Raw genomic sequence first — 27306 nt, 5'->3', positions numbered from 1 at the left:
TGGAATAGATAGTGCTTTATTGTTTACATGTTTCCCCATTTAATCCTTGCAGCAACCCTGAGGTAGGTATTATTATCCCCACTTTACAGGTGAGTAAACCAATGTTCCTATATTAGATTACTTGCTGAAAATCATACACTTATTAGTGGCAAAGCCACTGATAATCCCAAACCCAAGGGGACTCTTTTGAGTAGTTCACAGGCTGCTGCCAAGGTAAGTAGATTTGAAACTTCAACTTAGAAGGGCTGGATCATTCACTGGAGCTCAAGGGGGTCCCCCACCAGGGATGAACGAGGCACATACACAGGCCAAGACCAGGACTGAGCAGGAGAAGCCTAGAGCATCTGGGAGCTGTGAAGCAGGAAGAGGCCTTTATGTTTGGTAGGAGTTGACAGTATCTTCAAATACACACAGAGCCCAGTTTCCAGGGATGGGAGAAACAAGAGGGCATCCAGCAGCTGCAAGTCCAGGGCGGGCCACAGGGAAGGGATGGTGGGGCAGGAAGAGCTGCCGCTGTGTGGCACCCCTCAGCTTGGCCAATGTGTGGCAACCTCGAGGCGTGGTCCTTTAACTTTGTTAAGGCCTTGAGAATCTGATGAAAGCCATAACCCCCCACCCCCACAAAAACACAGACTCACAGGTACAGACAACATTTTGCATATGATTTCAGGGAGTCCATGGACCCCAGGTGGAGAACTTCTGATTTAGGGCGAGGGTGTCAACCTGAGTAGTCACGGATACAAACCTATTTTTTTGCAACTTCTACTTCCTATGACTATTCCCCTTTTGTTGTCCCTTACACTTAGAATGTTGTGAAGTTTTTTTAATGGGAGCCAAAGAAGGCGGTCCAGCCTATACTCCAGCCAGAAAAAGAACAGCTGTGCGTGGCAGTGGTGGCAGCCAGGAGGCAAAAACAAAGAGAAAGATGGGGTCACATGTACCGCTGTCCTTCCCACCCAAAAGGTCACTTGGGGAGTTTTTCTCTACTCAAGAGAAGGGTTGTAGGAGATGATGGGGATGGGGTGGTGGCTTGTTTCCTTTTAGAAAGGAAAGCCATTCCTTCACTGCCTGCAGGGTCTGAAGTTCTGCAGGCAATGCCTCCATTCCCACCTTCCCCTCCTGACCCCTCATGAGTACACCTGAGCATTGGCCCAGTCATTCATGCACATGTGGCCAGGCCTCCAACGAACACCTGTGTATACACACACACTCTTTTACAGAAGAAGGAAAACTGGGTTGGGGGACATCTCAGGGCAGAGATTTCATGTTGTGACATGGGGATCATGCACTCCCCACAGAGAATCCAATAAACTAAAGAGAATGAACAAAAAGATCAATGCACACTAGCCCCACACCACCTCTAAGGGGCCTTCCTTCCTGCCAGGGCCCACCAGAAGGCAAAGTCATAGCTATGTTCTGTTCCCCATCCCCAAACTAATGGGCCCAAGATGGGGGGCCAAGGCTGAAGGGGTCGCAGCGGTTCAGAGGGCAGGCATGGGAAAAGTCCTGATTTGCTGGAGAAGGCAGCTCTGATCTCGCATGGCAATCAGGAAATCAAGCACAGGCTTGGGCCAGAGCCCAGCCAGGCCCCGAGTAGGCAGACACGAAGTCTAAGTGATTACACAAAGACCAAAAGAGAACCCAGAGGCCATGACCGTCTTCCAGGCCCACTACACCCAGCATCTTAATGGTCATTCCCCTCCAGGGGCTACCAATGCACTAGCGGTCATTTGCCCTAGATGGATGTTTCATCACATGTGGCTAGAGGAGCCCCGGTGAGCCGAATGTGGGCTGGGCTCGGGCAAGGATCAAGCAGGAAGGGGGGAGGGAAGCCACCAAAGCCACTGCTCCTCTTGGCCAGGGCCAGGGGCAGCCGCTCATCTTCAGGAGAAGGAGAGGGAGGGTCCTGGCTGTAGCTTGTGGTCCCAGATGGTGGGGCCCCTAGGTCCAAGCCCACCTTGTCTCTGGCCAGAAGTTCCCTCTGTCGCCGTCGCTGCTGACGCCGACCGATCAGAAGGAGAGTCAGGGATGCTGCAAGAACCCCCAGGACAAAGCCAGCCAGTCCCGCCCCTACTGTGTGGGCCTGACTTGGGGGGCCCCGCTGGTTGCCCCATACCAAGCTGTAAGCAGCCACCACACGGGCAGCCCCACCCTCCTGACATTCACAGGCATAAGCACCCATGGCTCCTGGGGTTACCACCACCTCCAGCCCATCCCGCCGGGGGGTAAGTGCAGTCACTCCACTGGGCCGGTGCCACACACAGGACGCCCATGCTGAACTTGGGGAACATGGCAAGACCACATGCGCAGCTGTAGCCACAGGAACTTCAAACACTACTGGGCGTTCTGCAGAGAGACAGCAAAGGCACAAAAGGTAGTGATGCTACCAGCTGGGATGTAATGCAGAGAAATGTGGCATGATATCATATATAAGGGGTCGTGGGGACAAAGATAAAAAGTAGGGCCATGGGTCACAGACTGCCCAATCTTCCAATTTTTAAAGCGGATCCAAAATGGACAACATTCTAGCCCGTTTTCACCCACTCCACCCACATTTCCCTAAACCATACAGACCTCCGGGCTCTTTGGGACACAAAGAAGAGACATCCGCTGACTCTATGTCTTGGACCAACCTGTATAGAAGAGAATACTTGGTAAATCCAGTGTCAACACCCCCTTCTACCTTCCTCAGTACCACCGAACATTCAGTAACATAATGAGATTACAGCTCCCACCATCTCACAAATCACTCCCGAAACTATCAGTCAACATCCTCTTCATCAATAAAATTTCCCCCGATACCCCTTTTACTCCTCATGACACTTGCCACATCCAATTCTACAGATATTTCCAGAAGACCACAGGGAATTAAATTTGCACTAGGTGTGCTGGAAAAGTGTTTGGAGGGTGCTTTTAAAAAACACATGGGAACCTTCTAAGAAATGTTATCTGGGTATCCACAACCACAAGATTTCTCTGGGGAAAAGAAGTCCATAAAAACCACAGTTAACTTTTTTTCTGTTAAGAAAGAAAACTTGTTTTCTATACAAGTTAATCAAAATCCTGTGAGGGTCATAGCTTGTGAGTTCAAGCCCCACGTTGGGCTCCTTGCTGGCAACTCAGAGCCTGGAGTCCGCTTAGGATTCTGTGTCTCCCTCTCTCTCTGCCCCTCCCCCACCTCTCAAAAATAAACATTAAAAATTCTGTGAGGGCCGGTGATGTGACTTTTTGTTTCATAAAAGCTGTTCATCTCCAAGTAGGACCATTCTGTCTCCAACAACTGCTGATATCTATTAGCCTCTAATGGATATATTTCAAACAACACAATCCTGGCACTTCCAGGATGTGGGTGGACTGTGTCTGACAGAGGGACAGCAGGATAGACTGCTCACTCTGAAAACCTCACCACTCCCCAGAGGGAGACCTCTATGAAGCTGTCAGTGGAGATCAACCAAAAGCCTCAACCAAAGATAGGCTCCATTTGAGTGTGAACTCCTTCAACATGAATTAAGGCATCTGAAATGAGCTCTAAGACTGGTATGAATACATTACAGCCTTCTGGGTAAACCAAGGTCACTTGGTCTGGCTGAGAGTGGGGAACATGGGAAGGCAGATGTGGGCTATAGCTACAGGAACTTCATAGTCTTTCTTGCTTGTAGGAATTGAGGTTTGGAGCATAGAGTGCATACAGGCACCAACTTAGTAATTTCTCGTATTACCAAGAAATATATTAGCGTATACACATACCCCACACTCCCCACACACATTTATATCTTAAGGGGACCCTGAGGCTCAAGTACACAGTATACCCAAGAACAATGAAATTCTTATTTTAATGGATATTAAAACAATGAAGCACTGGCCTTGTCTTAGACATTTAAGAGTTCTACCAAGAGAAACTACCAGATCAAAGTTCTTAATGAAAAACAGATCCCCAAAACAAGTACTTTTAATTCTAAAATACTGGTAACCTTACAGTTCAGCAATATGTACAAATATACTGCAGATTAACTGGGCTTCAACATAGGAAATCTCAAAGTCAGTTTTGAAAAAATACTTTCTAAGCAATCAATTAAAAATGTTTCATTAAAGGGAATCTTACTTAAAAATTGAAAGTCTTGGGGCACCTGGGTGGCTCAGTCAGTTAAGCCTCCGACTTCGGCTCAGGTCATGATCTCAGGGTTTGTGAGTTCAAGCCCCCCGTCAGGCTCTGTGCTGACAACTCAGACCCTGGAGCCTGCTTTGGATTCTGTGTCTCCCTCTCTCTCTCCCCCTCCCCCACTAGTGCTGTGTCTGTCTCTAAAAGTATAAATAAACATTAAAAAAAAATTAAAGTCTTATGAAACACATCAATCAGGGCGCCTGGGTGACTCAGTTGGTTAAGCGCCCAACTCTTCATTTTGGCCTAGGTCATGATCTCATGGTTCATGGGATCCAGCCCCAAGTCGGGCTCTGTGCTGACAGCATGGATCCTGCTTGGGATTCTCTGTCTCCCTCTCTCTCTGCCCCTGTCACATGTGCGTTTTCTCTCTCAAAAATAAATAAATAATTTTTTTAAAAAAAGAAAAGAAACACCTCAATCAATTGCAATTGATGGACATTACTTGAATCCTAACTTAAGCAACTATTTTTAAGTCTACCCACTTGAGGAAATTGGAACATTGATGGGATGTTTCATGACATTAAGTTTATGGTACTATAATGATCATACGCTTATTTTTTTTAATTCCTTCTGTGTTAAAGACGTACTCTGCAAGATATATGGATAAAGTGACATGATGTTTGAGATTTGCTGTAAAATAACTGGGAGTGAGTGAGGGTATTGATGAAGCAAGATTGGCCAAAGAGTTGATAGTTGTTGCAGCTGAGCAACAGATGATGGGAATTCATTATGTTATTCTGTTTTTGAATGTTTGAAATTCCCAATAATAAAATGTTTCTAAGAGAGTCCTTATCTGGTAGAGACACATATTGAAATATTTTATGAATATGATGCCAGGGATTTGCTTCAATGTGACATATGATTTTAAACTATCTGCTAAGGGGGAAATAGATGGTAGGATCCCCCAATGGTCAAAGGAGACCAATTAAGGGGTTATTAGAATAACCCGGTCAAGAAGTGATGATGGCTTGGACTAGGGTGATAGTGGCAGAGATGGAGAGAAGTGGCTGTGAACTGAGGAAATCACAGGTGGAGCTAGAGTACAAACTATAATACAGTGCAGGCAAGTCTGGCTGGAGAAATTGGAAGGATGGAGATCCCATTCTCAAGATGAGGAAAACCATGGGAGGAGCATGTGAAGGAAAGAAGAAACAACAGTGTATGCTAAAACTTGCTAAGCTTGAGTTGCTTGTGAAGCATCCAAAAGGAAGATCAAGTAGGTGGTTAGATAGGGGATTCCATAGCTCAACTAAAGGCTCATCTGTAGTTGTCACTGGCACTCAGTGCCAGCAGTTGGTGTTGAAGATAATGGGAATGAAATCACCTAGAGAGTGTGCAGAAGTGTAAAGAGAAGGACTGAACCCTGAGAAATATCAACATTCAGAAGTGGGATAGAAAAGGAATCAGTAAGGGACACAGACTGGTAGGAGAGGGAGGAAGCCCAGGAGAATGCAGAGTCACAGAAGGCACGAGGAAGGAAAGAAGGAGGAATCAACTGTGAAAACACTTCTGAGAGCTCTTGTAAAATGAAAACCGAGAAGTGTGTGGCAACCTGGAGGTTGATCAAGGTCAGCGCAAGAGGCAAGGACATTGATGAGGCAGCATCAGATGGACAGACACATGAATCAGTATGGGACTGACAGATGGACACACAAGTGACACAAACAGAATACACACACACACACACACACGTAGGGCAGCATTAACAGATGAGAAACAGACACAAACATGTGGATGGGCCAGTACGCTGAAACGTCAGGGAGGAGACCAGTGCAGTGACACTCACCCTCCATGCTCCCCAGCATGGGCCACACACGCATCCAGCCGGAAGCTCCAGGCACACACAGGGTCTTGGGCCAGGATACACTCTGAGCAGCTCTGGAGACGGCCACAGTTGGTTGTGTTCACTTGTGTCACCTCAGTATGGGAGCCCACCAGGAGCCAGTTCTACAGAAAAGCAGTGAGGAAGAAGAACATGCTGGATCTCTCAGACTTCAGGGTAACCAACTGGATCTGGGCTCAGATGTCCCCCCAGCAAACTCCCCAAAATCTACAACTCACTTGATACAATTTCATGCTCTCAATTGGCTGTGGCTCAGGGAATAAGGCCAGATCCTCCAGGACACTGAGCTGGGCTCCAATCTGCACTGCTCGGTGGAGGTGTCCATCCTCTAGGAAGCAGGCAAGGGGCAAGACACAATGACAGCTATACCTGTGCCTGGGACTCTGACACCTATATGTATGGGACCCTCTCTGTGACAGGGGCATGTGTGCACTGGATGGGCAACTCACTTGACTATGAAATGTACCTGTCCCCAGGTAGAGCACATCGTACTCTTTCCCTGAGAGGCTGGTCACCCTGTGGGCCACAATTCTGAGATAAGCTGTATCTGTAGTGACGAGCAGGGGATGACCATCGGCGGGAAACACCGGCCTGTCCATGAGTGGGTGGTCCCGGATGAAGGTAAGCACACGGTCAGGCAGGGAAAGTGATGAGCCAAACTGCTGAAGTTTCATGTTGTTGGCGATGCACTAGAGGAAACACAGGATGGGTGACAGTTTCCCAGGGGCCAGGAAGTCTCCGTGATGCTTACTTGGGCCCTTTCTCTCATGAAGCAATTCAGGTGTGAAGGGAAGAGATGCCTCAGCCCCCTCACCTCTCCAGGTCTGGGCTGGGGTACGTCATTGTCCATGACAGGCAGTCCCCTGTTGCAGTCATGTTTCAACTCTCTGAAGGGACCATTCAGCACTGTCCGAATGTCTTGTGGTAGAAAGGCACAGACAGCAGAGATGGCAGCCCCCTCCCTGTAAGAGCACAGGTTGGAGCCACATATCTAGAGGGAACTAGGAATCAGCAACTCATCCCAGGAGATGACCCAGGAGAAATGCAGGGACCATGACCCAGGGAGCCATGCATCCTGCTCCAGGGCAGAAGGAACAGGGCTCCAGGGAGAGCCTACCCATCCCCATGTCTCTCCCACCCTGTAGCTCTCCTCCACACCAGGACCTCCTCACCACTGGGAGGAAAAAATGCCATAAAAGATGAGGGGCCCCGATCCATGCTCAGGTCGAAGAATGGCCATGTCCTGCAGGACACTGGAGGCCCGGCCATGCTCAGGCCCTGGACATAGCAGGTCAGCCTTCAGAAATGTTGTCCATCTGTGCTGGAGGGTCTTCCGGCCCCCAAGGTCCCCCTGGGTGACAAGCACATGGGAAGTTCTTCTTAGAAGGCCAACATTGTGGGAAGGCCACATTGTGTGTGGCCTTAGAGGGCCAACATTGTGGACACCAATATAGGTTTCCCCTGTCTTCAGGGCAGACACAGACAGATGGGAAGACAGATGCACAGAAATGCAAGGATGACGATACAGAGCACTGCATGGGATAATGAGATACAGGGTGAAAAAGGTCACAATAACAATGATGGTGACTAAGTTCATTGTGCACTTTTGAAATACTGTCCTACATGCTTTACATAAGTTACCTCATTAGTCCTCAAAACAACCCTTGTAGCTAGAGGTCATTAATACTCTACCTTACAAAGGAGGTTCAAAGATGCTAAGGAACCTGCCTAGAGTCACAGAGGCAGGAACTGGTGGACCTAGCACTTGAACCCAGGACTCTCTATTTGCAGTTCCTGCCTTTTCCTCTCCACTAGTCCACCTCCTGGGGACAGTGTGTCACAATGGTAATTATGGGGATGAAAAGCCAGAGCCCTTTCCCCACACCCCCCAACTCCCAGAAAAGGAGTCAAGGCAGAGGGAAAAAAGGAGACAGAGGAGAGATGCAAAAACAGGGGCCCAGAAAGGAAAAGACAAGAGGACAGACAGAGCAGAAGATGACAGACAGACAGTCGGGACGGTGGTCTTACCGCACACACACGGGCCACCCGTGGGACCTTAATGCGCTCATACGAATCAAATGCTCGGGAAGTCTCCGTAAAGAAGAAGTAGATCTCATCATCTCCGTCTTCATCTCCCCAGTCGGCTGGGCTCAAGGCCACGGCTGCAACAAAGGCTGGGGCTGGGGAGACCAGTGGCTTCAGATACCAGACACAGCCTGGGGCCACCCGGCCTCAGCCAGCTCTGTCCCTCATGCACCCTGCCCCCTCTCCCCACCGTTAAGCCAGGATGGCAAGGTCTCTGTCCGAATCCAGTCCTCAGCGCGACCCACAGCCCGGGAGATAATCGGCTCCGTCCCCAAGTAGTTTTTCACAGTGGCAGCATAGAGGACCCCCCCTGCAGGGCGACAGGGAGGAGATGAGCTGTCAGAGATGATGAGGGAAGCAAAAGGGGTTGTAGGCAGCACAGAGGATAAAGCAGGAGGCAGGAGCCCTAGGAGCTGAGCGCCCGTGATATGGCAGGCACTGCTAAGCACCTGACAGGCAACATCTCACTTAAAACCCACATAGACATAAAATGCTCTGGAGCAGTAAAGGCAACGTGCGTTAAGGGAAACCTGTTGGAACGTTAATGTGCAGGAAGGAAAAATAAAAGCTGCCTTTGTGCAAATTGGGCTTTTTTGTCTATTGGTTTGTTTGCTGTTGTCAGTGTTTTCAGTATGCTTCTATCCCATAATGTACTAATTATACTATGACTCTCCAGGAAGGGGGTTTGCTTTGCAGTATGCCCAGTCTTACTTCCGCTCTCCCCCTCTGGTAAATGTCTGACGGAACTAGTCTTCTTTCTGATTGGGGGTGGACATTGCTCTGGAATAAGTCACAGCTTTAGGGTATACCAGCATCACTTGGGGAATTGATCGAAACACGGATTCCTGGGCACTGTGCCCAGAAATTCTCACTTAGTAGTGTTAGGGGATGGCCCAAGAACTAGTTTCAAACAAGCAGTAGGAGTTACCCTAATGTGTAATTTCACTTTGAGAAACCTCATTTTGGGAAACAGCAGCCTGGGGGATTAATGAATACTGCATGGCCAGCCAGAGAAAGTAATGAGGAATCAGCTCGTCCCTTCTGGTACAGTGCCGGGGCAGAGGCGCCCTACAGATGGTGAGGACTGGAGAGGAGAGAAGTCACACACTCTGAAGGAAGGGGAGGTGCAGCCCTGTGGGCGGAATGTGGGACAACCATAGCCACCCTGTAACACAGACAAGGCTCAGACAGACTAGGAGAAAATTGCTCCAGGGGTAAAAGAAGGTCATGACCCCTTGGAGGAGTTTCAAGTATCACAGAAGCTCTGGACAGGACAGAGTGGCATTTTCCTTCACCACCTACTGCACAGAAGCCACTGTGCCAGGTGTTAAGCACATTGCTGCCCCCAAGAGCTCCCGTTTGAGTCTAGAAGACAAACATGTGATCAGATTCCAGGAGGCGTGGACTAACAGATGTGGAGGGGAACACGGAGGAGAACCCAGACACATCTAACGGGGGGAACAGCATCCAAGAGGTGACATCTGAGCTGGGGCTGAGGAATGAGCAATCTGCCAGGTGGAAAGACTTCAGGGAGGAAGACAGGCAGGTGGCGACAAGAGGAGCCATGTTCAGGGATATGGGCACTCCCCGTGGCTGCAGCTCTGGCAGGGCCCAGGGGGCTGTGAGACTAGTGAGCAGAGATAAGCTGCAGGTGAAAAGATGGGCACCCAATTATAAGAATCTTCTCTGCCATGCCTGGCAATGTGGACTTTATCCTACAGGGAAGAGTACAGCTGCAGGTTTTCTTGAGGAAGAGAGTGACATAATCAGTCCAGGGTGTTAAGAAGACAGTGGTAGTTAAAAGGCCATTCACACAATCCAGGCAAGAGTGGAGGGGCGGAACTAAGGTAGCAGCAGAGGGGGAATAAAAGAGTTGACTGGGGAGATATTTCTGAGGCAGAATCCATTAACAAGATTTGAAAATCAGTTGAATATGAGATGTGAAAGAATGGAACAAAATAATGTCTTTAAGGTCTCCAGCTTATACGATGAATGACAGCACAGGGTGATACCATGAGCAAAGGCAAGTAATGATAGGAGAAGGCCCATAAAGGAGGTAGTTGGGGAGGAAGCAACTTCAGATGTAGAACGTGCTAAGGTTGCAGTCTCCTCAGGACATCTGGTCAGAGATCCTGGAAGGCAATCAAACAGAAGGGCCTACACAACAGGGCCAGTAGGCAACTTGGGAATTGGGCTGAAGCCATGCCATGAATATGACAGCCAGGGAGAAAGAGAAAGTGAGAAGAGATCCCTGGGAATACCACCATTTAAGGGGAGAAGCTACATGAAGACAACTAGGAAAATCAAGTCAGAAAGAGGCTAGAGAAGCAAGAGAGGCTGGTGTTTTAGAAGCCAGTGCATGGAAAGCCCAGCAAGAGCTATGAGGGCTCATGCACCTTGAAGGAAGCAGTAGTGAGTAGGGCCACTCTGGGGAAAGCACAATCATCCTAGGGTCACAGATGCTTGAGCAAAGTTGCATGTCTCAGGCACTGGAAAAATAACCCTATTTTCAAAAATACTTTATACAAAGCAAAAAGAGTTGGAAACCCTCTGAGGGCAGTGGAAAAAGTCCCAACATTTTGGAGCTCAGAAGGCTTGGCTTTGGACCCTAAATACTTACAAGTAGTATGATCTTGGGCAAATTAGATTCAGGTACCGCAAATACAGCATAGAGATAATAAGGCCCTCCACTCAGCGGCACTGAGGGTTAAATGCAACACAAACATAGAGCCACACATAGGCCTGGCACATGGCCGGCATTCAGTGCATGTTGAGTTGTGGTTCCTTATGTGGACCACAAAATGGCACCCCATTCCCTCCCAGAGCATTTCAGTAAGGAGAAAACCAGGTTAGGGACATAGTCTGGCAGTACATGGAGGAGCAAACGAGCCAATCTTCTGTACTTCCAAGGTGGGGGGGAAAGTTGATACAGAAACCAGAGCTACAATGAAAAATCTCCCTACAAGCATTGTACACAAAACACTATAAAACTTAAAACCCTAGCAGAAGCTGTGTCATGGATGCCCTGAGAATTGAGGGAGATGTGTGGAAGAGACAGTTACGAATATTTAGGAGCATGATTTGGTGTGGGGGTTGGGGGGGATGGGGAGCAACAGTCATAAATGATTTTCAGGGACCCAGCAGTGGATGGAGGTAAAAGGTCCCCAAAGTTTCTAAGAAATTAATGGGGGCATTCAGAAACTCGGAGCCTAGAATTGCAGAGGACCACACTCACTCAGAGAGAAAGAGCAGAAGGTCACTGACACTAAAGGACAGCAGGAGGGGTCAGACACTTTGGGAAGAAGTAGTAGGGTTCCAGGTGTTCCAGGAATATCTAGGGGCTTGAAACACAGTCTTACACACACACACACACACAAGCACGCACACACACATGCACGCACGCACGCACACACCCCCTGAGGAGAAGGAACAGCGGCCATCACGGTCCACAGGAGGACACAGGATCACCACATGCCCTAGATTCTCCAGGATAGTCTCAATTTCAAATATTCTTTTGGATTGCTCATATAATAAAATATCCCTGTAAGTGCAATTGTGGCAAGTTAGTACTGAATGAATCAATTCAGTAAACATTAAAACACACATTTGTTATTGGCAACAGATGATGTGCAAAAGAGAGTGGTTCCCAAAGTGCTAAATTCCGTGAGCAAGCTGGTTAGGAAAAAAACACCAGGTATCATATAACCCTATTTAAAAATATACATATATGTATATATGCCTGTAGATATAGGAAAGATTGGAAGGAGCCATAACTCTACAGTGTTAATGGTATTTATTTCTGATCAATGGAATTACAATGATTTTTATTTTCTTCTTTCTACTTTTTTGTACTCACTAAATATTTTTTGTAGTTACCATCTTTTATAACTCAAAAAATTAAGATATTTTAATTTTAGAAATACTGGGGGAGAAAAGGATTGAAAGCCACAAAAAGTAAAGAATCACAGCCAAAGAAAAATCACATTCATGTGGAAATAGATCTCTACGTACCCAAGCATAAAGCCTGTGACATCGGCCTCCCAGGTGTACTAGCAACCAAACACCGACAGCCTAGAATGCCACCATGGCAGTGAGTGTCTCACTACACCCTGGGGGTTGAAATTTTCACTCTGGTATCAAAATGGCCACTTCTACACTTGTACCCCAATGTTTACAGCAGCACTTTCAACAATAGCCAAATTATGGAAAGAGCCTAAATGTCCATCAACTGACGAATCGATAAAGAAGATGTGGTTTATATACACAATGGAATACTACTTGGCAATGAGAAAGAATGAAATATGGCCATGTGTAGCAACGTGGATGGAACTGGAGGGTATTATGCTAAGTAAAATAAGTCAGGCAGAGAAAGACAGATACCATATGTTTTCACTCATATGTGGATCCTGAGAAACTTAACAGAGAATCACAGGGGAGGGGAAGGTGGGGGAAGTTAAAGAGAGGGAGGGAGGCAAACCATAAGAGACTCTTAAATACTGAGAACAGACTGAGGGTTGATGGGGGGTGGGGGAGAGGGGAAAGTGGGTGATGGACATTGAGGAGGGCACCTGTTGGGATGAGCACTGGGTGTTGTATGAACACCAATTTGACAATAAATTACATTTAATATAAAAAAAATGGCCACTTCTAAAGAAGATATACAATAGGAATAATCATTCATTAGCTTTTTAAAAAAAGGATTTTAAACATGCTCTGGCCTTCCTCCACTCCCTTTTCTTCTCATGGTCAGAAATTTGCAAGACAGATAATTCCTATCCTAATATTCTCTATTCCCTTATCTAAGGATTAGGCCAGCTAGACACTTTTTTTTTAAATAACAGCCTATAATGAGGACATAACTAGATAGTTGGAGATGCAGTGTTTATTCTACCTTTTCCTCTGTCGGTTACCTAGGATTTCTAAGTGTCTTGTTTCAGTGTGTGCATGCTAGTCTTGGGACAATCACACTGAAATTTAAGAAGAAAGCTTGACCCTAAAATGCTGGCAGCATGCAGTGCATCTGAAACATTTGCAAAGCTTCTTGGCAGATGCAGTAATCGCAAGATGCAATGAGATTAAACAGAGATAAAACACAGGGCAGATTCTGAAAGAGAAAGAACAAAACCTCCCTCCTTCTGCTCTTCTTGATAAAAACCCTATCTATTACAGGATGTGACAGGGAGAACAGAGGATAACTGACTGCTGTCTCCAGCTTGGGTACTTGGGGCAGGGGTGGGGGAGAGGAGGCAATGGCACTATGCACTCAGAGGAGAGGACACTAGTGGTGGAGCAGGTTTGGGGGAGATGAGTGAGGATGATGAGCTCAGTTTGGGACATGCTGATTTTCAGATTTCTGTGGGACATGTATGTGGAGATGTCTGGAAGGCAATTGGATATATGGTCTGTAGCTCCAGATAATGTCTGGGGGGCATCAGAATGCAGTGGAAGCAGAATCCACGCAGCTGGTTGAGATCACAACTGCAGTGAATAAGAAGAGAATAGGACCTTGACTGGAGGTCCAAGGAACCACAACACTGAAAGGATGAGAGGAAGACAAAGACCCCCAAAGGAGACAGAAGGAAATGCCAGTGTTCTTAGGCTAATGTGAACATTACTGTCAAAATATTTGCATTTTTCCAAACTGGAATAGTGCAAATAGAAATACTGAGATAATTTTGTTAATTTGATCTAAGCGCAATACAAATAAATGTCACATTTGAAGAACAAGATTTGAGACTTTTTCCTAAATAAATACAAGTACCAATGAACACATGAAAAGTTGTTCAACCTCACTAATGGTGATGCAAGCAAAAACATATAAAATTGGGCTCTGGAAGAGGTCACTGTATGTTTATTAACTATATTACTTGGGGGGGTGCCTGGGAGACTCAGTCGGTTAAGCTTCCGACTTCAGCTCATGTCATGATCTCACAGTTTGCGAGATCGAGCTCTGCGTCAGGCTCTGTGCTGACAGTTCAGAGCCTGGACACTGCTTTGGATTCTGGGTCTTCCTCTCTCTCTGCCCCTCCCCAACTCGTGCTTGCTCTTTCTCTCTCTCTCAAAAATAAAAACATTTTAAAAAGTTAAAAAATAAAAATAAATAAATAAACTATATTAGTTGGGATTGACAAGGGTGTAATGGAAGAGGTCCTCTTGTCAATGCTGGCGGGACTAACTGGAGAGCAATTTAGCCAAATCTACCAAGTATCACAAAAGCCTTTACACCCTTTGGCCCAGCAATTCTACTTTCTAGATTGACTCATATGCAATTAATTAGATTCATGTAAAGGATTTACATAAACATTTATGTGAAAAGATTTCTTCCACTGCATTATTTATAAAAGCAATAATTTATTTTAAATTTTGAATGTATAATTACATGGGAATAGATTGGGCTACATTCAAGTGAGAGAGGAGTACGTAATCACCAAAACTCATGTTTTGGGTAATTAATACTATGACAAAATGTTCAGTATACAATACTAAGTGAAATATGCATAATAATTCCAATATGTTACAAATATACACACAGACACAGCCGAAGAAAATACAAGTAATAATAGTGGCTACCTAGTGATGATTGAATTACAATGAACTTTTCACTTCCTTCTCTATATATTTCTGTATTTTCTCAATTATCTATAATGCACACTGTAATTCTTATAATTTAAAACAAGAGATACTCCTGCTATTATATTCTAATATTTTCATTACTAAAAGCTCTTCTTTTTATTTCAAAATACCTCCATTATCCTTAAGGACATTTTCATTGACCCTAACTGCGAATTTGGTTCTAGTTCTTATGTAATGTTGCCACTATTTTCTAGACCGCTATTTTCAAAACAAAAGGACAGCAGGGCTTAACAGATCAACATTGAAAACTCCAACCAAGTATTGGCACTTAAGTCAAATTTAAAGAAACTTAAATTATAGCCCTATAAAGCAAAAACTTCAGAGGACAGTGTATAATGTTGGGATTGACTGTGATTTGGATCTAAGACAGAAAGAGGCATGGGAAACCTAGCCATTCTAAACTGTTAGAACTATTTCCAACCATCAATTATCAGCTGAAAGCAACCTGAATTTCATTACCTGGAGAAAAAAAAAAAAAAAAAAAACACTTGAAACCCTCTTGAAAAATGTTTTTCCTTTTAGAAAAATGTTTTTTTTTTTAATATATTTTTTTTAATTTTTTCTTTTCAACGTTTATTTATTTTTGGGACAGAGAGAGACAGAGCATGAACGGGCGAGGGGCAGAGAGAGAGGGAGACACAGAATCGGAAACAGGCTCCAGGCTCTGAGCCATCAGCCCAGAGCCCGACGCGGGGCTCGAACTCACGGACTGTGAGATCCTGACCTGGCTGAAGTCGGACGCTTAACCGACTGCGCCACCCAGGCGCCCCTAGAAAAATGTTTTTTGTCATACAATGATCTTATTTATGAAATTTGTGTTGTTAAACCACATGCTAATGTGAATTCACTTGCTGACTAGAACACAGAGAAATTACATGCAGAAAGTTAGATATAAAGATTCCTGCTTGCAACAAAGAAAGTACGTTAATCGATTGCCTTAGATTGTTGTAATTGAGAATTCATCTTGTTGATAAAAAATTATGTAGAATCAAGAGATATTCATCATTTCTAAAACTGATGAATCTTTCTTAATGAGCCAATGACTGGCTCAGAGTTTTGCCAAAGATGCTTAATAAAAAGTCAGGAAAACTATTGAGTAAACTGTTTTATGCAAACATGTATAACTATTAACAAGATCTTGTCAATTACAATTGCAGATAAAAGACAAAAATGACAAATCTTGTATGCAGTAGGTTTATACTTGATGTTCGTTTTCAAATACTTTTGTTATTTTATTACTTTTCAGAAAAGGGAAGTCATTAACTGTCTAAGAGTGATTTCATCTGTATAGCTAGCTTTTTAAGACTTTTCCTATAAAGTCATACATAAGAAAAAAAATGTCACTGTTAGATCTTGTATCCCAATTTTTGTCTTTCATAAAATGGAATCCAAAACAATAGGTAAAAATTACTTTTACAATTAAGTTCACAGCAAAAGTAAGTCAGTGAAGAGGAAAAAAAAAGCAGTATAATGAATGATGCTGAGTCAACTGATCAACTAAATGGGAAAAATTAATTTAGATCTCCATCTCATGCCATTCATCAAAGTAAGTTCCAAATAGGGGCGCCTGGGTGGCTCGGTCGGTTAAGCGTCCGACTACGGCTCAGGTCATGATCTCATGGTCCATGAATTCGAGCCCCGCGTCGGGCTCTGTGCTGACAGCTCAGAGCCTGGAGCCTGTTTCAGATTCTGTGTCTCCCTCTCTCTCTGCCCCTCCCCTGTTCATGCTCTGTCTCTCTCTGTCTCAAAAATAAATAAATGTTAAAAAAAAAAAAAAGTAAAAAAAAAAGTAAGTTCCAAATAGATCAAAGAGTTAAATGTTTGGGGGAAAAACCTGTAAGAAGAAAAAATTTATCTGCTAACTGGGAAAAGATTTAACTTAAAAATGTAATCACAAGAGAAAAAATATAGATTTGAAAATATATTCTATCTAATAATTAGCCCAAGAATACAAGCAGAGGATTTACCAAAGAAAAAATAAAAATAAGTACTAAAACATGAAAAACGTTTAACCTCATTAATATTCAAAGAAATACAAATTAAAACAAGGTGCCATTTTTAGCCTCAATTAGCAAAGATTTTCAAAATGACAATATGATTCTAGCGAAATTATGTGAGAAAAAACAAACACTCTCATTCCTGCTGATTTAGGGTGTAAATTGGTACACTCTTTCTAAAAACTCAATTAGCAACAAATAATGAGCCATAAAATGTTCACACCCTTTGATATAGTAATCCATTCCCAGGAGTCTCAAGAAATCTAACATGAGGATAAAAATGTATGCACAAGTATGTTCATTATAGTTTTATGGGTAATAGCAAAAACTTTGAGGTAAACTAAATAAACTTGGAAATTAAACTTACATAAGTGATTTAGGATTGCTTAATTAAATTGTGGTATGCTCAAAGAATAAGTAGTATCATATTATTAAATTTCTTCATAAAAAATTTTAAATTGTATAGAAATGACTATGATATAAAATTACATGACAAAATTCAAAATTAAATCCATGTAGCATGACATTTAGAAGTTTTACAATAGGGGCACCTAAAATGGCTCAGTCGGTTAAGCATCCAACTCTTGATTTCAGCTCAGGTCATGATCTCACGGAGTGTGGGTTCAAGCCCCGTGTCTGGCTGTGTGCTGACAGCACGAAGCCTGCTTGGGATTCTTTCTCTCTGCCCCTCCTTTGCACACATGCTCGTGCTTGCTCGCTCTCTCTCTCTTTCTCTCTCTCTCTCTCTCAATATAAATAATCTTTTTAAAAAGTTTTATAATACACACATGCTCATAAAATTTTTATTAACCTTATTATTTTGTACTATTGTGAGAATATGGCCGGATTCTCACTAAATTTGAAGGGTGTACATGGGGTGATCTGACCTAAAATACAGGCTACGTGGCACACAAACAATTCACTTTGTGGCTGCCTAAGGATCAGGCAGTCATTCTCCAGAAAACGTTTGGGCATAAACTGTGATTGAACCATTCCACACTTGAACAACTGTATAGAGCTGGGTCAAAAGAAGTAACAGCAGGAATTAACAGTCATTACTGATGACTGGTTCCTCTGAGCAACAAAGGACTGGCCAGCAAAATATGTGTGCATGAGTGCACATGCGTGTGCACACACACATTTAAAAAGCTAAAAGAAATACCCCATAATATTAGCAGTGGTTTTCTGATATTCTAGAATTGTGCCAAGATGGTGGACACTAGACACATGTGGTATTTCTGTTTAAACTAAAATTAAATAAAATTTAAAATTCCTTCATTCGGCCAAACTAGTCACATTGTTCAAGGACTCAAGAGCCACATGTAGCTAGCAGCTATCGTTTTAAACAGCACAGACATAGAACATTTCTATTGTTCCACAAAGTTCTTTTGAACAATGCTGTTCTACAAGATTTCTTATGTTCTTCTTTATACTTTTTCCAAATTTATTACAATATGCATTGTAGTAAATTCGTCTTAGAAACAAGGGGGAAAACACCATGAGAAAAGAAAAAGAGGTTAACAGAGCAAACACTCATACTAGAAGTGCAGAGGACATATTCTCTAGAGAAAACCCAAGGGAATAATAATCTGGGGAAAAGCAGGAGGACACAGGCACCGTGGGAAGAACAGGAAAGGCTAGAAAGAGACACGGGAATAATAGACATTGCAAGGAAAGGAAAGAAAGGACACAGAAATTCCAACAGCAGGGGTGGGGAAGGAGGCAATTACAGCAAGGAGCCACAGATTCTGGGCTCTCCCCACTCACCAGCCATTACAGCTGCTGACCGCTGAGCTGGCTCAAAAGGACATTTCCCTCGGCCACTCTCAAGTCTTTCAACCTGCTGGAAACTGGACACATCCTACAGACCAGAAGGGGGCAATTGGTTTAAGGTCATGGGGAGGTTCATGATGAGAATTACAAAGATGGTCAGATGAAAGAACAGTTCAATTTCCATTCATCCCCATCCACTACCATCCCCATACTCCCAGTCTATTCCTGATTCCCCCACCCACCCCGTCATTTCCCATCTCTGCCATCCCTCTTTTCATCCATTTGCTCCTCTTCCCTCCATTCCCCTAGTTCCAACACCCACATGTCCTGATGAAAGAATACCACAGACAGCCTTAGAAGATGCTAAGAGGCTGAGGGGGCAGATCTTTCCTCTGAAATGCTAGGGTTTGCAACTGGCTGGAGAATATGTGACTGGACAAGGGGGACTCAGGGAAGAAAGCAAGTCTCCTGAGGGCTAGAGCTCTTAGGAAGGGTAAAGAATAGTTCAGGCTGATATAAGACCACCGGAAGCAGGGGTTTTGAGAGAAGGGCCGTACTCCCCCTACTCCTACCCAAGGATGAAAGACAAGACCAGAGTCAAGGAAACATAGAAGGGGGGAAGGGAATCTGTAAAGTCACTAAAGACCTGAAACTCAGGTAAGAATTTGAGGATTTGGCAAGTAACTGCCTTCCTCATCCAGGGACTACAGCAGGACTGACCTGGACAGGGGCAAGAGATGTAAGAGTTCCACCAGGGCCAGCTGGAAGTTACCTCAGCTGAGCATCCAGCACTAAGACAGCACTTCAAGATAACATCTAAAAATGGCAACCAGGGATGATGTCAACCTAAGACTGGCAGGGAAGTTAACTGTGGCTGCTTAGGAATCAAAGTTATGGCATAGAAAAGCCAGACACAATACCTCTAGTTCACTAGGGAGGGCATATGGTATTGCTGGAGCCTAACTACACTGATGGCAGTTGGAGTGGGAACGTAGATCTATATCCCCTAAGTGTAAGTATACTACTGACCCATTCTGACTGCTCATCTATTTGCTATGGTTGGCAAGCAAGGTTTTACTTTACTGAGAGCCTTGAAGAAAGCCTGTTAAAATTAGATGTGATCTGAGGTCTCAAAAAAAGGGAACACTGGGTCAAGAAAGTCTTCTGGAATGAGAAAGTCTTCTGCCTCCACAGGGGCATAAGCATCTCACATGTGAGGCAGTGGGAGCAGCCTAGCCTGAGAAAATGATGGATGACAGTGAGAGATTACCAAGATGTCTGGGCACTTTGGACAAAGGTTAGTACGTGCTGCTGTGGCCCATCTGTGACCTCTCACCTAAACTACAGCAGTAACCTCCTCCTCTCCACACTGCCTAGCCTTGCCCCCAATTTACTCTACATACCCCCCACAGATCAATATTCCTACAGTATCAGTCACTACCCTGATAAGTTTTTGAGCAAGGGAGTGACAAAATGGCCCACCATTGCCTAGAGTACAAACACTTTAGTCAAAATTACTTACTTTCTAATACTTCTCAAAATGAATACTTTCTTCTAACCAAACCTGGGTCACTTGTTATTCCTAGAAAACAAATTGTGTTTTCTCATCCCTCTGCCTAAAACTACTCCCTTACATTTCATCAAGGACCCCTTTTCTCAATGCTCACCCTCCTAATCTTTAGGCTGCATTTGATACTTTTGACTCACTCCCTCCTTCAAATATTGTCTTGATTCTCTTGGAAGTCTACCATCCTCCTCCTATCTAATTGTTTCTCTATCTCCTTTGGTAGTTTCTATTTTCCTTTCTAGCCCCTAACCATGTATCATAAAGGTCAATCCTTAGTCCTTGTCACACATATTTCAATGACCTCACTCATTCCTACATTTCCAGCTAGATTTTCTATGCAAATTATTGCCCAAATTCTCTGAAAGTGTGATGCCTTCCAATCTCTAGTTTGTGTTGGCACTTGACTGCTGGACTTCCTCACAGAGGTGGTCTATCAGCCCCCTTAAAACCCAGTATGTTTTACTGAAGTATGAAACAATTCCTCTTACAGTTTCCCCAGATGGCATCATTGTGTTATCTAGGTTTATAATCTTTCAGCAAGTGAGACTCCTATTAATCAGATAGGTTGTTTACTGTCTTATCAAAGTGACATTTCATTAGGGTCTGAAGGGGGCAAGACCACTCCACCACAGTCTCTGAGTGTTGAGATTCCTCACTGCATCATCAGTTGTGGTGGAGGCAAGTCTCGCTAGCTGAAAGACAGCTAGGTAGGAAGGCTCTCACCAAGCTGTAAGGTTGGAATCCATCCTTTGGCTTTGGCCAAGAAGGGTATAAGACATATAAAGGACCCTCCCCAGGTGGTTAGGGGGAAAACAAAAGAAAAGATGGCCCCTGTTACACGAAACAGGTCAAATGTCACAAGATAATGAAACCAGGTAAGGTCATCTGAGCTGCAGACTGGACTAGAAGGACCGGGGGGTGGGGCAAAACCAGACACACCTGGATTTAAATCTTGGCTCTGCCGCTGCCACTTATATAATACTAGACATGGTACCTAACATTTTGGAACTTCCATTTCTTTGCTTGTAGAATGAAAATAAATAATACCTAAATATCATAGTGTGGTGATAAGAACTAAATTCAATTTTGAATGTAAAGTACCCAGCACCAGCCTGGGCCAGAGTACATCTTCAACTGAATGCGAAATCTTGTCACTGCTATTGTTGTTTAAGTCTAGCATTTTTCTGTTAACTGCTGGAATTCTCTCAACAAAGCAAACTAAAATATTTTCCTCCAGGGGCGCCTGGGTGGCTCAGTCAGTTAAGCATTTGACTTCAGCTTGAATCATGATCTCATGGTTCATGGGTTCGAGCCCTACGTTGGGCTCTCCACTCTCAGTGCAGAGCCCGCTTCAGATCCTCTGTCTCCCTCTCTCTCTGCCCCTGCCCCACTCACATGCTCGCTCTCTCTCTCTCTCTCTCTCTCTCTCTCAAAAATATGTTTTCCTCCAATGAACTGTCACTCAATGGCAGAACTTCACTTTTAGTTAGAGCTGGTAGGTCCAGTGCTTGAACTTCCTTTGTATGAACCTTCATTTCTCTGAGCAATCAACTCTGAGTGAGTCGTTGTGTCTGGATCAGCTAGTCAAAGCTCTCACATAATAGTTATACATAGTCTCAAAGCCATCAGTCTGGGATGTGAGAGGTTTAGCACTAAGGATTGAGGCAAGAACTTCCTTAAGCAGACAGGAGTGCCAGGTAGCAGGATAAGACAGTAAAGGCAGAAGAGAACTTTCAGGAAGTCTAGAGGTCAGCCTTAGTATATGGCTTGAAGTGTTAACACAGCTGATTTGGGGGGTAGGGGGCCTGTGTCCTATATTCTCCTACAAACAAGCCGTGACCAAAGGATGCTCCTTCATTTCATATGCCTGCTACATAGGAGTGTTCAGAGAAGGAGCTAAAAGTCATGGGAGTGCAGGACACAGATCCCTGGCTTTACTCTGGTTACTGATTTTTCTCAGGAGTAGATAAGAGTCCAAGTGACACCAATCCTGACAGGACGTACAGAACATTTTATGTCCAGATACTTAGAATCTAACAACCATCAGGGTCCCCTCAGACAGCCGAGGAAGAATAGAAGGCCCTGGGAAATTAACTTGGAGTGATCATATTGTCTATAAGCCATGGTGCTGCTATTCACACCCTTGGGTTCCCCAAGAGTGTGCAGCCTGGAAAAAGACAAATATGGCGATGGCAGTTCCACACTACTTTCTGAGCTTTATAAGAACTGTAGGGAAGCTATACCCTCAACGTTACCTGATGGAACATAGAGATTTTCAATACCACCCTGACCTGGAAACCTTGCCAAGATGAGGAAGCTATGCACACCCTGGGTGGAGAGTCTTTCTCATCCACATTATGAAAAGGACTCAACATAAGCCCAACTAACCCCAGGGCCAGCCTAGAGGGACTGACCGGGGCAGTCAAACATATACAGTCATAACACTGGAAACAAGAGACCTGAGGATGGCCTTCTGCAAGGAGGGGTTTGGAGATGCACACTGATAAGATCCAAATGGCAAGGAGTACTGCAGTTTGCAAAAGGATCAAGTCAAAATCTACAGCTAAGGATCAGGGTCAGGAGAGAGAGTCATTGCACTCCCTCCTTTTGCTCTGTGGAGCAGAAAGGGAAGCCACTGAATACAAAGGACAGAGGAGGTTTCTGACTCATCCCAGGTTGTTGTCACAAGTGCATACTGGCAGAGGACCAGTAACTGACTGTTGGATAACTGATGGGGAAAGCTGAGGGTTCAAAAGCATTAAAACCTTCCTGAGATGCTACCAGTCCTAGTAACTTTAGAAGCCATGACTAGCTAGATATGATTAGGGGTGTACATGTACCAAGCCTGCCTGAGTATGAGGGTAAAGACGCCCAGGGCTCTGGCAGCAATGAACAGGACCTAGAAGAAGAGAAGGCTGACAAAGTGCCCACTTTGAAGGCAAGATCCAGAATACGGGCCAGCAAGTACTACATTAGTGGGTAGTGACCTCAGAAGCCATGAGAGCAGAGGGTCACAGCCTGCGCAGAATGAAGTCGGCAGTGGGAGAAGGTGGTGAAAGACAGTCACCCACCTTGGGAGGAAGAAGCAGGCATGGATTATGCTGATTAAGAAATGGATCTAGGCTGCTGGGACAAAGCATACACAGGACAAAGGAAACACGAGATACTAGCCTCGGAAGTCTCTCCTGAATTTATCCTCTCCCTAGCCTAGCTAGCATTCCTAATTTCCTTCACCATCCCTCTTCTCTCTTCTCACTCTGTGTACCTCACCTTCTACAGACAACCTGCCTCGCCCTCCCACTCCTACCCCCACCCCGCAAAGACATCCCTCACCCCCAATGCTTTTCATGCACAAGTGTTGCTTTAAGCATGCTCCTTGTCATGGACACTCACAGGAGACCATTCCCATCCTCCCACCCGTCACTCACAATAACCCCGCACTTCGGGTCAAAAGCGAAGGTGCCACAAGTGAGGAGGTGAGAGGCATTGGCAATGGCGAGAATCTGGACAAAATTGTGGCATTCATCCTGGGGGTCAGAGATGATTAGAGAGAATCAGAAGCAGCAGGTACAGGGAAAGGCAGGGTAGTGTCAGGACAGTTAGATACAGCTCCGGGATCAGAGATGACAGGGGATGACATGGGGTTAGAGCCCCTGCCTGGGCCCACTGCTATGGGAGCACTGCAGGTGACAGACACAGAGCCAGGGCTGGAACTAGGTCTCAATGGGACACTTGGGACAGGGCCAGGATTCACACCTACCTCCTTCTTGCCTTTCTTCCTACAGTTCTGTCTGTGGGCCTCAGGCACCATCCAGTCAATCTGAGAAAGGAGGAGTGACTGTTTCTCCCAGATTCTCCCCAAACTCTTCCCAAGTCAGGGTAGGTGAAACAGTTCCACTACCACCATCAATTTGAGAACTTCAGAGACAACCCACCCCCCAGCCCCCGCCCCTTCAGTCAGAGCATCATTTTTCCAACTGGAGGTCTCCACCCATTAATGAGTAATGAAATCAATTGTTTTTAATTTTAATGGCATAGAATATATCAGAATGTATCACATACAGGAGAGTAGATACTGTTTCAAGAATGTGTTCTTTAAATACACACTTCCTGTACTGGGTCAAAATGTACCATATATTTCTTACTAAGGGATGGTACAAAAAAGTTTAAAAGCTATTGCCCTAAAGAAATGTGATTCTAATGATTCCTCTGCCCACTGTCACCTGAAACTTGGTTACTGTGGCCTCCTCTAGCATTAACCTCCCTCATAACGTCCCCAGTCACCATGACCCCCTCCCATCACCCTTAGCTGAGATAATGAACCCAATATTCTTCCTGTATTCATTTTTACCGACACTCCCCCCTGCCACCACCACCACTGTTCCATATTTAGTTATTATGAACACACACCCCATCTCATAACACTGTGGATCTAACCACATGCTCTGGAGTCTGGGGTCCTCCCCACTTTCATTTCTCACCCTGCGGGGTCTCTCCCCTGAGAAGGGCAGGGATAAAGCGAAGATGGTGTCCCGGGCGCCGACATAAAGTGTATGGGAAGCAGGATCCACAAGGAGGACAGAGTAATTGTATGTCTGAGGGACGGTGAACCGGGTGAGATAGGAGTCAGCCTCTGGCAGGAAGAGAGGGTGAGAGGGGAGAGTAATATCAGCCATTGCTTCATAAGGGTTGGGTCCACAAAGACAAAGCCAAAGGGCTCAATTTCTGTTTTCTTCCAAGTATCATTTAGTTAGCAGCCATGAAGGGTAAAAACAGGGCTTTGACAGGCCAACCATCTAACTTCCCCAAAGACAGATAACTGATGAGGCCAGAATATTTAGCATACAATGCAGCCAAGAATGCTTTTTCTATAAAAATAAGACACTTTATTAAAATAACAGCGTAAATACTAAGTCTGTAATTTCTATCCATAGCAACATGATACATAGTTTGAAAATACCTATAGGAAGTACAAGTACCTTCTTCTCTAAATTTCCTTTTTAAAAAAAAAATAACTACTTATTAGTAACTTGTTTTTACTAATAAGTAAATGATTAAATAAGTAAATTAAGTAAATAAGTAAATAAGGGAAATGATTCACTCTCTTCACCAACACTTTAGGAGACTATCTCCTGTCTTCTCACTGCTCTTGTCCTCCCCAACCCCACCCCATTTCCACCCAAAGAGGGAAAAAGTGGGCATGAGAATGTGCTGTGGAGAAGGATCAGCCCCAGTTTAAATGTGGCTCTTTCACTTACCAGCTGTATGATCTTGAGTAAGTTACTTGCCCTGAGCACCACTTCCCACATCTGTAAACACCACCAATCAGGCTTGTTGACAGAATTAAATGAGATGACATATGTAGAAGTAACTGACGTATAGTGCATGTTTCACAAATGGTTCCTTTTTTCCTTCCTTAGGCATGTGCTCCATTTGGGCCAAGTCTAAACTTCAGTGTCATCATTCAAAATTCCATTTAAAGATTATAACAAATAAGTTAGCAGGAATTTATCTTCTTAGCTTACTCTGGAGCCCCTATCCCTGTACCAATACAGCTCTGCTCTACCTGGTTCATCTGCTCAGCTACCCTCAAGACTTGACAGAATGGCTACCAGCCATTCATTCCTGGATGTGCTGATGTATGGAGCCCCACCCACCCCATCCTCCCACACCCATACTCAAATCTGCGCTGGACCTGCCTACTCTCTCATGCTCATTATAAGCCCTGGAACACCCAACCTCCACTCGTATCCCCAACTCTGTTTCACTTTGCTATCTAGACTTCTCTGAATTTCTGGTTATCAACCTCAACGCCATTTTGTGGCTATTGCTCCAGCACAAACCAACCCCAGGCTCTGACCACAACTTTGTCTTCTGGATTCAAAGTAACCCTATGTCACTAGGCTGAAGTTTAGACTCTAAATTACTATTACCCAGTTGCGAGGTTTTGCCAACAGGTTGCCCTCTCAACTTCACTGGGTCTGCACTAGGTGCTAACACTCAGTGCCCACTGAGAAGAAAACGAGGTCCATGGCCATGCCCATGCCCACCTCAGCAGAGAGCTTTTAAAGTGTGAATCATTCCAATGACCATTTTTAGCCTGGTGGCATCCCTTGGCTTCTTCCAGATCTTTTCAAAGGACCAAATCTCCACCCTCCTTTTTTTTTTTTTTTCTTCTGAAGACTTTAGAAATCATTTAAACAGAACTTTAAATCAACTCACTGAATGATTTCCCAACATTCAATGTAGGGAATGGGTAGAGAAAGCACGGAATGCTGAGGAGTTAAGAGGGTTACAATGGATCCACAGATCGTGTATCATCAGACAATGGGAGTTGGTTTAAGAGCTGTGAGAGGCCTGGGAAGTGGGTTAGGGAGATGAGGGCTTCGAGTGAGGCAAAAAGCCTGCAGGGAGGGAATAGATTTGAGAAGTGGGCAGATGGAGATGCTGAGTTGGTCATCAGAAGGATGGGTGGCTGGAATAGAACGAAAGACCAATGAGTTTGGAAGCAGAATAGGCATCAAGCTGGCGTGAGGGACACAGGTGTATGTTTGGGCAGAGGGGAATAAGGGAGTCCATTCCCCGAAATGGACGACCTCGGGGAAACTTCCATCCCCTCCCTGGGCCTCAGTGCCCGCTTCTGCACGATGAGGGGCTTAACTCTCTCGCGGTCCTGCCAGTAAGGGGCAGCAGGAGCCGCCTGGGCGTGTCATGGGAGCCGAAGCGCGAGGCCGGGAAGCGATGCTGCGGAACAGCACAGCGTGGGGGTCCAGCCCGGGTCCTGGAGGGGCGTGGGCGGCGCGGGACTCGGTGCGCAGCGCGGAGGGGCCCCAGAGCGCCTGCCCGGGCTGGTAGGTAAGGGCAGGTGGGTGCCGGCACCTGCAGGCGGGGCCCGGGAGCGGCGCGAAGGGCTGAGGGCGAGGGCACCCACGCCTTACCTGAGATAGGAAGCGAGGTCCTGGGAACCGAGCGGGGAACGCGGCCGGATACCGGGCCGCTCAGCACCGCCAGCAGCAACAGCGGAAAGGGCGAGGCCGGAGGCGGCTGGGAGCCCGGGCGGGGCCGCCTGGCAAAAGCCAGCATCTTAGGCTCCGCCTGGCCGCTGGGTGGGGCGCGCCCTGCCACCTCCGCTCTGGGCCGCGGTGCCACCAGCCTCGGCCCCACTCGAATCTCCTCGGTCCGGTTCGGCCTGCGTCGGCCAGAGGAGAACGCAACCCAGCTCCGCCTCTTCAAGAAGGGACTAATG

At 45.3% G+C, this 27306-nt stretch overlaps 1 protein-coding gene across 5 annotated transcripts; it reads right to left on the bottom strand.

Moving 5' to 3' along the window:
• Window positions 1-27281, bottom strand: SEMA4F (ssemaphorin 4F). 5 transcript variants are annotated; one of them, XM_047853701.1, is made up of 14 exons: window positions 26999-27281; window positions 24542-24693; window positions 23821-23880; window positions 23489-23587; window positions 18488-18581; window positions 8281-8400; window positions 8034-8185; window positions 7178-7356; window positions 6820-6967; window positions 6472-6694; window positions 6224-6333; window positions 5949-6109; window positions 2575-2633; window positions 1-2346 (listed from the first exon to the last, which is right to left on the bottom strand). In XM_047853701.1, exons 1-14 carry the CDS (start codon window positions 27141-27143, stop codon window positions 1736-1738), a joined length of 2313 nt encoding a protein of 770 aa, XP_047709657.1. In that variant the 5' UTR covers window positions 27144-27281; the 3' UTR covers window positions 1-1735. The 5 variants fall into 5 exon arrangements, with proteins under 5 accessions (XP_047709657.1, XP_047709658.1, XP_047709659.1 ...); XM_047853702.1 differs by lacking the exon at window positions 23489-23587; XM_047853703.1 differs by lacking the exon at window positions 26999-27281 and adding an exon at window positions 25319-26982 and having other exon boundaries at window positions 6224-6694.
• Between the last annotated feature and the right edge of the window lie 25 nt (window positions 27282-27306).

The sequence above is a fragment of the Prionailurus viverrinus genome, chromosome A3 (genome assembly GCF_022837055.1).
Source record: "Prionailurus viverrinus isolate Anna chromosome A3, UM_Priviv_1.0, whole genome shotgun sequence".
Taxonomy (NCBI): Eukaryota; Metazoa; Chordata; class Mammalia; order Carnivora; family Felidae; genus Prionailurus; species Prionailurus viverrinus.
This window is presented reverse-complemented; position numbering and strand designations above follow the sequence as displayed.